The 16,457-nt window shown below is 37.4% G+C and overlaps 1 protein-coding gene across 1 annotated transcript in view; it reads right to left on the bottom strand.

The window, feature by feature from the left end:
• The window catches only part of PREX2 (phosphatidylinositol-3,4,5-trisphosphate dependent Rac exchange factor 2), a 161,773-nt gene that overhangs the window by 7,415 nt on the left and 137,901 nt on the right, over nt 1–16,457 (bottom strand). Inside the window, exons 37-38 of the mRNA XM_062502196.1 lie at nt 14,557–14,747; nt 2,933–3,035 (exon numbers count right to left, since the gene is read on the bottom strand). Coding sequence (XP_062358180.1) covers nt 2,933–3,035; nt 14,557–14,747 — 294 coding nt within the window. The remainder of the gene's footprint in view (nt 1–2,932; nt 3,036–14,556; nt 14,748–16,457) is intronic.

Below are 16,457 nucleotides of genomic sequence, written 5' to 3'. Positions count from 1 at the left end.
GTGACCTCAGGGGAAGTACAGGGGAAGAATGACCTCCCTGCTCCTGCTGGCCACACCATTCCTGATAGAGCCCATGGTGCTGTTGGCCTTCTTGGCCACCAGGGCACACTGCTGGCTCACGTTCAGACAGCTGTGGAGCAGCACCCCCAGGTCCCTTCCTGCCTGGGCACTGTCCAGCCACTCTGTCCCCAGCCTGTAGCCCTGCAGGGGGTTATTGGGGCCAAAATGCAGGACTTGGCACTTGGACTTACTAAACTTCATCCCACTGAACTCTACCCCTCCATCCAACCATTCCAAGTCTCTCTGTGAAAAAAAATTACCAAAAGATAGTAGGGATTCTTTGAAAATTTTTTCTCTATTTTATAAATAAATCAAAATCTGTTAACTAAAGCCATCTGACAGATATACCCACTCTCACAAGTTGGTCTCCTCTGTTTAGTGCTCACAGACCAGGTGCTTGTTCTCTTATTATAACTGACAAGACAATTACTTTGAACATTGTTCCAACAGTACAGTTGGAGCTATTATTAGTGTTTTTCAACACAATCTTGACCTCATTCAATTTAAAAAAATAAAATCATTCCTGAGGTTATCCATTCAGTCAGGTGTCTCTGATTATTCAGTACTGGTGCACCAAGTTGGAAAACACATCAGCTTTGACTAGAGATAATTTCCTCTTGTGGAAAGCTGATACTGATAGCAGTTAATGCTGCTGACTAACAGATGGAATAGATGTCCTTTGACTTGCACCTCCCTGTGGCTAATATCTTTATTCCACAAAAGGTTTAGTGTGTAAATGGGATAACAATTTTTTTTTTGTTTATGTGGAAAAGGCTTATGCATTGCCCTTAACTAAATGTTCTGCATTAAGCCCCAAGAAGCCTTTTTATTCCTTTTTCTTCCAAGTTTTATGGCCTGCATTATGATCCTGACAATTAAATCCTACAGATAATTTAAACATTAAACCCAAACAGGTTTCTAGAAAGTACCATAGTGTGTTGTTGAAATTACTCCAAAACATTTAGAATTTAATGGAGGGTTATATTTCTACTACTGAACTCCAAGACCAATTGAAAATTACAACAAAAGATTATTACTCTATTAAATGCCATAGTGGTTTCCTGCAAGCGAAAGAATATGTGAAAAAAAGTCTAGATATACTAGTACACATTTTCACAGTGTCTGTGTGTGTGGTATTAAGATATTGGTACCTTGAACAGCCATTGATCACCTGCTGTTTTACTTCAAAGAACGTAGCCTCATCAAAAGGCCTTTTTTCACACCTATATCTGAGCAAGTATATCTATAGCTGCTCAAAACCATGTCAGTTTCTTTCATTTTCTTTCTTTTTCATTAAATAAACTGCAGAAGATACAAAAATGAATCAGCATTTTTAAAATGGCCTAGATCTCTATTTTGAAAGTGTACAATTTGACAGAATACATCCTACAAGTAGATTTATGCAAACCCCTACAACTGTATTTTTTGATTGCAAAATAAACAGATCTGCCTTTTGTCTAAAACTTCAGGAGCAGGCATATCAACCTATACATGCAAGTTTATGTATATAAACTTCTTTTCAAGTCAAGTTAAAGCTGTAATTCCTGAGGAGATGTACATGACCTGACTCAAGAACCTCAAGGGTGTTTATTCACCACAGAACCTTAATTTATGCACCAAAATAAGTGAAAGCCCAATACAAAAAGGAATGAGACTAAATACTCTGATGTACTCATGCTCAGCAACAATGCTTACATACAACTGATGTGAGTCTATGGTCTGAGACTATCCACAAAATTGCTTTAACAGACTAAAGGTCACATCTAGCATACACATATTATTTTCTCTAGCAATTTAGAAGTAATGTACAGCCGTTTAATCATTTTCGTAACTATGATTGCTGCATAAAATATGTAGTAAAATTAATGCACATAATAAATTATGTGCCATCTAGAACCTAGAAATTATGAACCTTGTCTTAACTGTGATTAATTGTTACAATATTTAATTATGGGATTTTTTTCACTTCAAGATTGAGTGCATCCTGTATTTTGCTTATGATTTTGTTGTAAGGTAGAAAGGTACCAGAGGCTGGGATACATGTTCCACATGCATGCAGAGCAATTAAGTTCCCCGTCAACTTCTCTTTCATCAACTGAACAGGTTGAGCTCTTTCATCTTTGGTTTATGAGCTTTGGCTAACAACCTCTGGACCATTCATGTTCCTCCTTTGAATTCCTTCCAAGACATATCCTTTTGAAAGTATTTTCTGATAACAAGATATTCTAGAAAATGTTGTGCTAATACAATGTATCCCCCATTTTCAGTTGATATTACTTTGTAATCCAGTAGCACCAAGAGTTCATCTTGAGGTGGTTATCTATCCACAACAGCCTCTAAATCCTAGTAGCCTATTATGACCAAGGAGTGAAAAACAGCTTTGTAATAAGGACTTTGTCCTCAGGAATCTTGCCTTGAAAGTTAAAAACAATGGCATTTATTTCTCTCCTTCCCTTTTACACTTCCCCTTAATTCAATATGAGAGTCACATTTTACTGACAATAGTTAGTAATCTTAAGTTGTTTTTATCAATCATATCTGTTAAAATAAAGATTGTCTTACTCAACAGACTATTCTGATGTAAAGTGATACCAAGGCAGTTACTGTACAAAAATCATTTAGCAAAATCATAAGAGAAAGCAAACAACTGCCTGTTTCTCTACTAAAAAATAAATAAAACACCATCAACAATAAGAGAAGAAATCGAAAAAAAAAACAAAACAAAACACCCAGAACGCAAAGAAAGAACCCAAACTAAGAGAACTCAAATAGACACTGCACAAGGTTAGGATGGAGGCTAAAGAATCCTAGGTGGAGTCATTCCCGTTGGATGGCCGCGTGTGTTGTTTGGAAGCGCGCAGTGTCCCCTCACCTGTTTGCGCATGACGTCCGTGGCTTGCATGATGTAGCGAGGGGGCAGCCCATGGCTCCGGGCCAGCGTGATCGCCTGCTCCAGGGTGACGCTCAGAGTGCAGCTGCAGTGGGGGAAAGAGGTCAGCCATCTGAGATCTCCTTAAAACAACTGCTTTGAAATCAATCAGCTTTGGGTTTTTGGTTTTTTTTTTTTTCAGAAATTATAAATAAAAAGATTACATAGTAAACATGTCCCCTGTGCCTTCCTCACCCATGCAGGCATTAGCCTGAACAGTATGATGTTTCTAAGATTCTGAGTGTGACAAGTGTTCCTGTCAACTTACAAATGCATTTGTTTTGTTACAATCAAATGCATTTGTCTTGCTTTGTTCTTAAGGGAAAAAAAACACAAACAACCCCAATTCCCAAAAAAACCCCAAAAAACCCACACAAAAACCCACACTAAAATCTATAGCTTGGCAAGTGCACAACTAGGAGAGTAACAGCCCAAATAAATTTTTTTTGTGCAATTGTATAAATCCCTTTTCAGGTAATTTCTGCATGTTATATCTCACCCTTCACTCTTAAAGCGGGCCAAGGCTTTGTACCAGGATCCCAATCTCTTACAATTAATTTAGCTTGGTGACTATCTTGGCACATTACTGCAGTGCAATATTAAGAAAGATTTACCCATTTCTAAAAAGAAAAAAATGAAAACTTCATTCCTTCAAGTGAACTGTCCTGTGCCGCTTTGCCAATCTTTTTCAAATAAACACCTGAGGACAAAAGCTGATTATGAAACCTCATCTAATAGAAAGGCTGTCACTTGTATGAGAGCAAGCAGAAAAGTTTCAGAGTTAAAGATCATGCTGTAGGACAGACAACCTGCTGGTGCACCAGGCAAGAAGTAGTAGGGAAAGTAATTTTGGACATGCCTTCTGATTTTCGTTGTCATCATGAGGACAAGAAAAAATGGTTGGTTTCTCATGCAACCAAGACCAAAGCCGTATAAAACTCATAGATAAAGACAAAACACCTGAGTTGAAACAGGTGCTTTTTAGAAAGAACATGTTTGAGGGTTGCTGTCACCCAAGAGGTTAGAGTGGCTCTATTCTTCACCAGTAAATTGTTTGATGATTTTTCTCTTCACAACCAAAGTAGTGCAATAATCAAATCTCTTGAACCAGAAAGCTGGGTTGTACAGAAAATGGTCCTACCTCAGCAGAACCTGAAAAAAGCTGTAATTTTCAAGTTCAAATAATAAAACTAAGACAAATTATTAATATATAATTTTGAGCACCCTTTTAGCAAAACCCTGACCAAAGTGTTCTGCATAGTTATAACATGCACACGGAACAGACAATATGTTTCAATCAAACACTTATCTTGCTGAGCAGAAGATCTGTAGGAGGAAAAATGTGTCTGTACTTTTTTTCTTACTGAAAAATATCCCCAAACCTTGGCACGTTTTAAATACTGCTTAAGTAAATTTCTGGGCTGCAAAAAGTTTAACAGAAGTGAGCGTGGAAGTTACTAAATTTGATCTGTAGCTTTATTAGTAGCCTTTCATAAAAAATGTATAAGCTAAGTGATTTTCCTTGATAATGAGATAGTTTTCATTGCCCAGTTTCTTGTATACACTGACCTCAGAGTTAACTTGAGGCAATAGTGTATTGATCTTTTCTGTGTTTGATTAAGGTGTAAGATGGCTAAATGTTAGATTAGAAAGTCTAAACATTGTTTTCGTCTTGACATTGGAAAGTGAAATATTGCACAAATACACACTCATAATATTTGCCAGCACCAAAATTTAAACATCCAACCTTCAAGACCAGACTGCAAAGGAGGCTTTGTTCTACTGACAGTGGAAAAAAGCAAAAGTATCTGAAATGTAGTTTGACAGTATAATCTAAACCAAACAAAAAGGGCAAAAAGTTTCTCAGTAGGTATCATATGTATTAATGGACTCAAAGTACAGCTCTCAAGCAAGCAGTTCCTGAGCCAAGTTTCCCAGAAATCCCAAGTTCCTGGAACCCCTAAGAGAGAAAGAACCTAAAAAATTATACTCTGCATGCATGAATCAAAACTAACAAAAGAACCTTCTAAATGGAAGTAATCTTGAAGAATTAAGTGCAATTTTGTGATTGAAAAAGACTGCCAAGCTGCTCCCTATCCAAAACCTGATGAAATGGCTGATGATCGTGGACATTACGCGGCCTCTTCATTTGGACAGTAACCGCCATGATTCAGAAATAAGGCTGCCAAGTGTGTAGATAAAGACATATCCAGAGTGGGAAAAGCAGAGACAGAGAAAAACAGCATAGTAAAGATTTCTTTTAGAGGATGCTATGGAGGTAGGCAACAACTATAGTACAATTCTGGAACACATGTGCTATAATTGAATATTATATCTTCATGGCAAGTAAGAATGGCAATTCTAAGGACAGTGTTTTTAACTTATCCTATGAATTTACTAGCAAAGACACTATGACAGCAGTGACGATGATTATTATCACATTTCTTCAATACAGCATTTTACACTTGAGGTGAAATCCTAGACTAATGCTGGTTAGATACATCCATTTTCTCTTTTATAAAACCTTCTTATTCATTAAAAGATGTTAAAAATTGTTAAAATAGCATCAGAGACATGATTGCATTTGAATACACTGTTTCGTTATAGGTGCAATTTAATACCACCAGATTTTGTGTTCTTCCTATGGCATGCAAAAGGTCTGATGAATGGCAGAGTTAAATATAAACCACAGATTATTACTTTTGTCCTGTGATTATGAAATAAGGCTACTACTTTCTAAATAAAAAAACAACAACACTCAAATAGTGTCATTTTAGTTGAACATCAGATCGGTGAGACGGCATCTTCTAATAAAACTGATCATATTAACCTTCCATTAGTCTATGCTGAAATGACTCATTTACTGGTGGTTTCTCCCAGCTCTTCAAACAGCTTTTTAGTTAGTGCATACCCCTTTTTGCAAATCAAACTGCCCTAGTCACCTGCTGTGAAAGAAAAATGCACATACAAGATATCAGATGGCAACATGGAAAAGTCATAACTGGAAGTACCTGAGCAACAGGGCTTCCAAGCATGGAGAGATTAAGCACATGCAAATTTAAACCAATGTAACTTCTCAAACTTTATTAAACAAGACGAAATCTGGTTATTCTCCATCTTGTAAGATTCTTCTGGTGACCTGAGCAAAGTCCAGTAGCAAGGATTGTCAGCAAATATGTGCAGTAAGTAATAATCCACTTTTCTCCCGCATTTTGAGAGCTGATAAACAGATGGTATTAAAGTTTATAAACCAATCTGGAAGTAGTTCTGACCTCTGACAGTAGCCTGGTCATTTGGATGCAATCAGCCCAGAGCAGCCAAACAAGGAAAACATTTGGGGAAAAACCCTCATAACATTCTGTTATGGGATGCATAAAGCCAAAATCCATAGATTTTACAGTATAAAAAATCCAAAATCTGTTCTGACTCCTGCTCTTTCCCTCTCACCCTGTTTTTTTATGCAAGAAAACAAAAGACCCAAATTTATCATCTCAGAGTTTATGTCAGTTAGAATGACAAATTCCCTGCCTTGACAGATTACAACAGCAAGGCAGAGACATTTGGATTTCCCAGGACAACAGGGCTGAGAATTCCTCATTCCATCCATTTGGTTTCCAAGAAACAGAAGGGGCTGCAGCTGCTCCCAGCTCCTGCCTGCTATCCCCAGTCTCCCATCAGTAATGACAGTATTGATGTGAAGATTAAATACAAACTTTCAAACAACTTCTGGATCCAACCATTCTGAACATGCCTGAAAAAATAAGATTAAATTATTTTCTATCACCAGTAGTCCATTTGTTTCTGACTGGATGTGATTTTCACTAAAGGGCTGCAAACCGGCTGGACAGATGCACATCTAGCCTGAAAAATGGAGCTGTAAAATATGAATACAGACTAAAATTTTCTGAGAAATCAATTATTTCCCAACAGCTTTCTAATGTCACTTGAAAGGAAAAATAATTTGAGTTTGTGTTCACTACCTACAGAGGTGCCATGCAGCAAAGTGTATATCTAGGTTAGCAGAGTAAAAAGTATCTAAATCATCCAACTCATTCTCAGGTTTCAATTCGGTTTTCAGCCATTCTACATCTGAAAATGCACCAAAATATCCCTTAGAAAAATGCCATGAGTACAAAAGGTGAGGTGAAACAAATTGGTTTAGTAGTTACCACGAATAGGAAAAAAAGTATAAAAAGGATTCATGTATGCTTAGTCTAATTAAAATCTAAAGCTTCTACTCAACATGTAATTTAATGCCATTATTATTTTAATTACTTTTCTTTCTGTACATCATAAGCTAATCATTCCTACATTTGACCACTTTTTAGACCAACTACACAAGTATTCTTTTTTCTATGTTGTCATTTAAATTAATATGTATAAAAGGAATATTATTTAAGTCAGTGCATGCAGCAATTAAAAACTTAGTGTAAAAGTAAATCACTTTGGGGTAAACAATTTTTGGGGCATTTGTCTATAATTAATAGTGATGGCTGGGTAATATGCATTGATTCTGATGAACAACCTAAAGCAGAAAATAGACACAATAAAACTGAAAAGGAAGACAAATGTTATTCAGGACTACAAAAACTAGGTGTACAAACTATAGGTAAGCCTAATTCAGGATTCTCCCACAACTCTAAGATGTTCTCGTTGTGTCTCCATGCAAGTAAACCTGAAGCTTGCATTCTCGGTGCCCATATACTGAAACTTTGCTGAACACCATTGCTTTTCAGGAGAGGTAAATTTGGTAAGCCATAAAGTATTAGAGAGAAAATGAGCATGAAGTTCATACGCTAAACTACCGTATTTCACAATCACAGTAAACTCTGCTGGAGTTCAGGACTTAGTTTTAGTCCCTTTGTGAATCTTTGTGAAGCTGAGATGTTGCCAGTGTAGAAAGGCCACTACTTTAAAAACCAGTGTTGGATGGAACCCACCCACTGAAGTCCAGTCCAACATATAGAAAGCCATTATTATGCACATGAAGTGCATTTGTTCCAATCTGAATCAAAAACAACACTTCAAAAAGTAATTGTCTGTGGAACATACACCATCACCCCACAGAATGGGCATGTGCAGCCCATGTTAAAGGGATTTTCTGCCTTTTATCCACTAAGCATCAGCATGCAGGGGTTTCATTCACAAAAGGTACCACTATGGTTACACAGGTGTGCTCACCTCAGAATAAAGGTATCCCAACTCCCTTATCTGGCACACATCCACCATCCTACAGGATAATCAAACTCATCTCTACTAGATACTTTTAGACACAAACTACCAACAGATTTCTGATTTACTAAAGTAGATGGCATGAACTCATCAAGCCAGAAAATCAGTCTAGGGAGTTAAGTATCTATTAGTCATATATCAGACCTATCCTTGGTAAATGAATTCTTTTGTAGGCTACAAACATATTTTCATCAGGGGTATTTGGTTCAATATTAGTAATTTATAATAATGAGGTATAAAACACAAAGGTGGTAACATTAATGTTTTTTCTGTAGGTTGAAAGATTGTCATACAATCTATTTCCAGAAATAAATGTAACTATGCTACCTCTTTAAAACAGAGAGATTTTTAAAGAAAAACTAGGAAGAAAAAAAAAAGGCACTTCTTTGCACCATTCATCATCTGTCAGTGTTAAAAAGCTGCGGGGAGCATCTTTTCACAATCATTTTTTTCCTGTAAGATCTTAGCACCTCTAGTCAGCTGGAAATGTTGCAAGGAAGCAACTTCACTATCAAATGTTCTTTGCTTGATGAGAGAACAGCATTTCCAAAAATTTGAAGTATTCCATGCCTTTTATTTACTCATTTTCCATCATACTTGCAAAAATAAACAAACACAATTTAAAGGCATCTGAAACTCCAGCTTTGGCCATTATTCCTCATTCTGTGCAGAAAGTCTTTCAATTTCTGTAAGCAGGCAGGTAAATCTGATTAAAAATTGCAATTTACTTCTAGTCTTGTAATAATTCAAGCTACTTACTTACCTCTCTTTATGCCAAAAATTAAAGCAGATCTGGTTAAGTTTTTAATTTCACATTGTTCAATAGGCCCCATTTTATTTATATTGTAAAGTAGAAGCTTTTGCATGAAAAACACCAATTTCAAAGACCTGGACTGCAGATGAAGCAATTGTGCAGGAGCTGAAGCATGAAAGAATGATTCTACAGAGCACAGTAATAGCACTGTGTGTCAACCCTGCTACTTAACATCCATAATGTTAAAAGAAGACCAAATAGAAAAAAACACACCTTGAAATCCACACTACTAGAAACTTAGCTCCATCTTTTCTGCTCCACTGCATTTAATGCACTTCTCTGCATTTTCAGATTGCTTTTTAAACAAAATACTTGTCTCAGAATTTAAAACATGCAAGAGGCTATTAAGACTATAATTCATCCAGTATATATATTAAATATACTAGAGGTGATAAAGCAAAAATGTACCAGATTGCTTATGAAAGACAAATATAGAGCAAAATAAAACAATTACCACTGCAAGAACTGTATAGCACTATTTGTGCTAAATGTCTTGCTTATTTTAAGACAAATCCTCGCATATTTCAAAATTATTTAGCTGATTTTAGGAAGTAGCCAGCACAGAATGTAATACTCTATTAACCTAAATTATTTTACACAAAGATAAGTTTGTTTATGCCTCAGTGAGTAAGGTATCATAAAAATACACTTATTGTAACAGAGTTACCACTTGAAAAATAGAAGAGAGTCTTGACTAAATGGGAAAGTAGCAGGACTAAAAGCCCAGCTGAGACCAGATGGCTGGAGAAGGGTATGGATTAGTTTTTCAGCCTGTGCTAACCTGTCTCCTGAAAATAGTCCCATCGATCGCTGAAAGCTTTCTTACTGGGGAGTTGATAGCCTAAATACAGCTGCAAAAACTCCAAGCATTTTCTTTGTAGCATGCACTCATTGAGCTCAGAACTGAATTCTTACAGGAAAAATTCTAGATCTAAAAGGAAGAATTTTTATGATAGAATGTCAAAAATACAAATTCAGAGTACCTATTTTCCACCTTGCTTCATTTGATTTCACAGAAAGGCAGCTGGTCGTGATGGACAGCTTATAGTGCTACTCTGCTTTGCAATGAGGAAGATGAAGCAGGTTTAACTGGATTGCAGGACCACTGCCAGCTACAGGAGACAGCATAATCAACACTTGGCAAAACCTGCCTCATCCTCCAGCCAAGTGTCTGCCAGCCAGAACCCCACTGCTTGAAGGATGGTAATGCTAAGGAGAGAATTTCTGCAGGGGAAATTAAAATTCAGAAAAGAAAATAAGACTGTGATTTTTCTGGGTTTCATCGAGATTATAGAAGATTTTTCCCTTGATCCTCCAGGAAATGCAAAAATTTAAATAAACTTGGGATTTGTTTCATTTGGATGCTTGAAATGATTCCTTTGAGCCTGTAAGGCCTATGGTCCCTGAACAGACATCTGCAGCTGCTGCACCTAATTTCATTTTGGCACGGAAGGAGGCTTGGACATGTCTGTGCAGTGCAGTCTTGCTCTTCTCCCTCAAGCAGGAGCTAGAATCATGATTCAATAAAATTTAAAAGTTTTAAAATTTAAAAATGTTACCACCTGAATTTGTACAGACTGATAGCAACTTCAAACAGAATGATCACAAGCAAAGAAAGCAGAACATTGTTTACAGGGTGACAGCTGGCTGGCAGAAATATAATTATGAATGATTTAAAAAGGTAAAATAAAAATGCAAACTATTGATTTCTTGAACTAATTTAGATCTCTGTTCCTCTTGTTGATCAACAAGGCATGTTCTCTTATACTAATCCATGGGGAGGTTTGTAGCACTCACATCACTTAAGACAGTGAAGGTTAAAGGGACTTACTTTCCCCATCCTTGATTTTCTGGTGCTCAAAATGTTTTTGAAAAGAACTGCTGTCTGAAACAGATATAGGATTGCAGGCTGTAATGTAAATTGGTAAACATACTGACATAATAAAAATCAAAGAAAAGCAATCACCAGCAATTCAAAATCCCCAGCATTATCTTGGATATAGGGATGAAAGTATTAAATCTGTCAAGCTGTTTTAGCCTAGTGCAGTGTAAAAAGCAATTTCGTATGGATCACAGAGAAGTCAGAAACCAAGACACTGCTGATCCAGAGATCAGCAATCACTGTCAAAGCAGACAAAGCTGCTGTTTCATAGTTCTTGGTCTATTCTGCATTGGACTGTCACCCAGCACCTCCCTCACAAGCTAGCTGGGACTTGTTTCTGGTTAGTAGGAACAGTGGCAGAACCTCCCCCTGCCCCCTTGTCAATCCAAGACACCTAAATTGAGAGAACACAGAAAGGGCTCTCCCATCAGTTCAGTAGGAGATTAATAAATTGAGTGAGGGAAGGTATACAGATAGATAGACAGATACATAGATACATACATAGATAGATATACTTTAAATTCTACTAAATATATTTAAATTTTGACAGATTAATGCTTTGCTCAGCTCCCACTCCCCATGAACAAAAGAAATACATTGATGAGTAGAGCACCCTGTACTCTTCCAGAGACTTTCAGACATTCGCTCCCTTAAAGACCAATCATAGAAATTGTCAAAGTGAGAGCTCATTAAAAAAAAAATTATGGGGGAACCTTGCTCCAAGTTGAGCTTCATTTTTAAGCTGGCAAGACTGACATGTGAGATTTTCAAAATTAATGTGCAAGAAAAATTCACATATTTTCCCCATCTAGTAGCATGTGTAGATAATAGCAGTTTTTAATTCATTTAATATCTGTGGCCTAGTGTTCATAAAGTCCTGAGTCATCAATATGGGCCTACAAAATGTCAAGTTCTGCAACTGATCGCAGTCATGGACCTCACAGTATTTAGCTTCTAAGAACACAGAAAGCCAGATACACTGCTGAATACAACCAGAGATAAATATCCCCTCTAACTGAAAATCAGTAGCTTGAACTCTGAAGAACTAGCTAACAAGCTAAGGAGCACTATTTTGCAACATTATCTGCCCTGATGAAATGCTACTCCAACAAACAGAAGAATTTAGCCTTCAAGATTGCAGGCATAAAGCAAAATCCTCTATGTCTATGGGACTTGATCACATCCAGCATCTTACTCTTTCCTCTTCTGTACTCCTCAGGATTTCGTGTTGCTGCAAGACTGTTTCACTCTAAGAGCAATAAGGGGAGTTGGTTCACCAAAACACTGCAGAATTTAGCACTAGAAATGCTGAGCACAAAATTCACTGAGCAAACCTACTAGCTGGAAACAAATCAAGCTTTCCATCTGGGCAAAGGCAATTTCAGAATGTCAAAAACCGAAGCCCACTTAGTACTGAACTGTAGAGATGTGGCCTAGGGAGACCAGAAAGAGGAAACAGTACATGAAGTGAATTTATATGACTCCAAATGCTAAGGAAAAACTTCTTCATCCATCCAGTTTGCATGTGCAATAGTAATTTCAGGAAATGGTTATTAAAAAACTTTCTTAGTTTGAACCACTTAAAGGGACTTATTTCCCTTAGAAGAGTGAATGAATCCCTTCTTGTCTCTAAATACATGAGTTTTCTCCTGAACTTCTGGGTACAAACCCTGCATATACAAATTCTCAACTAGCCCATTCGTTTTTCCTGGAGGGCCTATCTTGAAATACCTGTGATAATGCCAAGAGTTGATGTTTCTTTCTCTGAACAGATGGTAACCACAAAGGCAGTATTAATGCACAAATGAAGTAGCAGTATCTTGTACCAAAACTCAAATGGACTCACTGTAAAGTAGAACTAGTCATGCTTTAGGGAAAAACATCTTGCTCCTTTACCTTATGTAAAAAGATGATGAATCCTTTAACATCTAGACAGAAACCCACACATAACACTTTTAAATCCCATTCACATCCTCATAATAGAGTCTTTAAAACCAATATGTTGGCTTTCTAAATTTTGCGGGTTTTAAATGCACTTATATAGACATTTTAGGAGTCTTTACCTTTGATTTAGCCTAGTTTTGAGCAGAAATTTGATGACCAATTACTTTTCGTCTTAGAACTGCTCATGTTTAGATTTAAGCAAACCACATCTTACTCAGTCACTGAATTATTCTGAATAATTTGTGACCCACACAATACAGGGTAATAGCTTATTTGGGCGGTTCTGACTTTAGTCTTAAACTATCAGAATTTTCAGCACAAATTCATGTGCTGACATATTCATGAAATGGTGATCAAACCCAGAGGCAGTGTTTTTCAGCTTAAAAAACTCCACCAGAATTATGCCCAAAGTCTTTTCTGATCACCTAAGACATGAAACCAAAAACAAGACAAAGAGGAAAGCTGCATAGCCTCATGGTCTTCTGAAAAAACAGGGATCATGACAACCCATGCCTGATAGTATTTGCATCTTCATCTGACAGTGACTAGAGTTACATAACAAAGCTTTATCCTGCTATTCCTTAAAATTAAGTACAAGTATGTTCAGTTGTATCATTTACAGAAAGTAATACACCAACTCTCAAACAGCAAACACTGTCTTTATACAACTCAATTTTTTGGCTGTATATGGAGCTTTTCCTTTATTTCATGTCTGATAATCTGCATTGCAGCTTATGTTGCAATTGCCTTTTTTCTTCTCCCCTCCTCAAAACTCTTTGGAAGAAAGGATATTACTTAAAATGAGGGGAAAGTAATGCTCATTCTAACGCAAGGCATTGGTAACCAAGTCTGCTAAAATAAGGACTTGCATAGGTCAGAAACTAAGCAGCATTTTTAACATACTGCTACCCTTGATCTACAGTTTGGAATTCTTATGAAAAGAGCATATTTCTAGTATCAGATTATTTGTTATGTTAATTCTTTTATTTGCTGGGGTTTTTCCCCCTCTCCCATTTTAATCTTTGCTTTGTTGGTACACTGTCCCAAACAATTGTAACCTGCCCACCTGGAGCATTAATATATTGCTGCCTGTGACAAATATGATTTAACTACTAGAGTGCTCTGTGATGATGATATATATTTCTATTAAAATCTCTTAGGTTGATGACAAAGTTCAGTTGACTATAGGTCAGTCTATTTTTTGGTATTTTGTTACACTGACTGTCCTTCAGGCTGAACTTCTTGTTATCAGTAGGTGTTACCTGCAAAAAGCATATGTCTCATGTTTCTTTTTCTTTTCCCTTGAATCAAGCTCTACTATTATTCACTGTACCATACAAAGTAAATACAAACTGCAGCATTTCTTGCCTTATTAGAGTTCAATATCATACATACTATTCATCTATGTAACATTCCTCTTCCTACTCTAGCAATTAAGATTTCTGCCTTTTACTGACTTGAAGGAGGAACAATCTCATTACAATTGCACAAACCAAAACACTTGTACTGTCTATTTCTGCCAACCACTGCAAACACAATTCTAGAATTTCACCACAGATCTTCCAAGTGCACTTGCTATTTCATGTAAGATATCAGATATTTAGTGTAAGACACATCTCTAAAAGAGCAGCAGTCTCCAACCTGCAATGATGGAGTGACCAACTACAACAAAAGGAGGGAAAAAAATTGTCATACCGGTGAACTCCGCTGTTGCACATAATGATGTGACAAGCTCCAAGCCTGCTGCAGAGTTCAGATGACACAGAGAGCAATCCGACTCCGGAAGCGCTGCACGCGGTGTACGCACAGGCAGCCGTGCGCTTGGATCGGATAAAGGACCCTATGAGCCGGTACAGCTCATCCAGGCAATTGAGAGGCCTCATCAGCTGCAGGAGAGGAAGGGAGAGAGGTGTGAGTATTTGCTCCTGATAGAATATGAGGTACTCTAACAGAGTTGGACATCTGAGATGCAGGTAGAATATCAGGTCTGGCTGAGAAAGCCAAATTCCATGACATAAATACAGAACACTGAGTCTTCTGCTACACAACATATGACAGCTTTCCAAAGCTTTTCAGTTCTTCCTGTCACTGACTGATTCATTCCCAGTCCTGCCTATGGAAGTGTTTTTCACTTCGATAGACTCAACTGACCCATGAGTGCCATATCCATTAACAGACTGGGAAAAGAAGGGAAGCCATAAAGAGGCAATCTACAGACACATATACCATATACCAAGACCTGTTAATTGACTTGCTGAGAAAATCAGCTTACATTTATGACAACAATCCTTTATTTATCAAATGTCTAGTTCCTAATCCTGTCTGACAACATCAAAAATAAAAATTAACAGATGTGGCAAAAACATGCAAGCAAGAACAGTTAACTTTGTCACAAGTCTTAACATAATCCTAGCATTACTGTACTAAGAATGAATCTTCATTCAAGAAGGCATCTTTCAAGTGCAAAGCTTGTGTCAGAAGAGGAGCCTTCAAAAGTGGTCTAGCAATGAAAACCAGTATCTCATGGTGCTTTGTGTAAATGAGATGTTCAAAACACAAATTTTCAGAACACCTAATTCCAAATTATCACTTCTCTTTATTCCAGAAGCACTTAATGATTCAAATAAACCCCCATGCTACACAAAGAATTAATCTTTTGAAAGACAGATTAAATTCCCTAAGGATAGTTTTAACCAGTTAGAAAAATGGTAGCTTCAGTTGGTCCTATGATAGTTACTGCATTGAAAAGCATAGATGTCAAGAAAATGAGCTGTAACAAAGAGCATATTTAAACTTGGGTACAAACAGATTTAACTTGGTTTAGGTACTACTGGTTTAACTTGCATCTGTCTAAACTGATTTTAGCTGATGTCATCTACTAATGCGGAGCTACGGACAATAAAGAGAAAGCTATGGCCAAAAATGGATCATGCACTCACTCTTGGCTTGCTCTGGTTGTCAAATAAATGCATTACCTTAACCTAGCATCCCTTGGTCAGATGGGGATTATGAGATGCATTTCTCTTGCCCTTGAACTTTTGCTGAAATAGATAGGGAGCAGGTTTGAGGGTAACAAGCACTTCCTCACAGCTAAACATCCCCTGCTGCACCTGTGACTTCTAGGCAAGGTGCTGACTCCCCAGGGAAGGAGTGGCAAATGTCCTTCTTCCCTCATGTGCAGTCCTGCATGGATCCAAGAAACAGCAACTACCAGGCTGGTAACATTGGTGCTGCATGATACTGACATAAAACTTTAGTCTGCCTAGGGCTCAGCTGATGAACACTGTTATTTCTCAAGCCACAGTAGCTCAATCAGTTTTGTAGGCAAGACCCCAGGAATTTCTTTATTCCCCCTGCTGGGGTGCAACACGTGAAGTAACTCTCCAACAAGGGAAGAGAGCATTAAATGAATTTGTATAGCCCCCGGGATCTCTCAGCCACAGAGGTTTAAAGACAGATTAAAGCATTTGAAGAAAGCCTAAATGAGAAGATTCAGAAGAAAGTCTTCTGAGCAGGATGCTGAAGGAGTATTTAATTTGGGAAAAGCGCTTTCAGCTTTCAGAACAAAGAATTTCTGCCTGCACCTGTCCTCCCCA

Source organism: Cinclus cinclus, chromosome 1 (assembly GCF_963662255.1).
Source record: "Cinclus cinclus chromosome 1, bCinCin1.1, whole genome shotgun sequence".
Taxonomy (NCBI): Eukaryota; Metazoa; Chordata; class Aves; order Passeriformes; family Cinclidae; genus Cinclus; species Cinclus cinclus.
The sequence above is the reverse complement of the archived record's forward strand: the minus strand, read 5'-3'. Positions and strand labels throughout refer to the sequence as shown.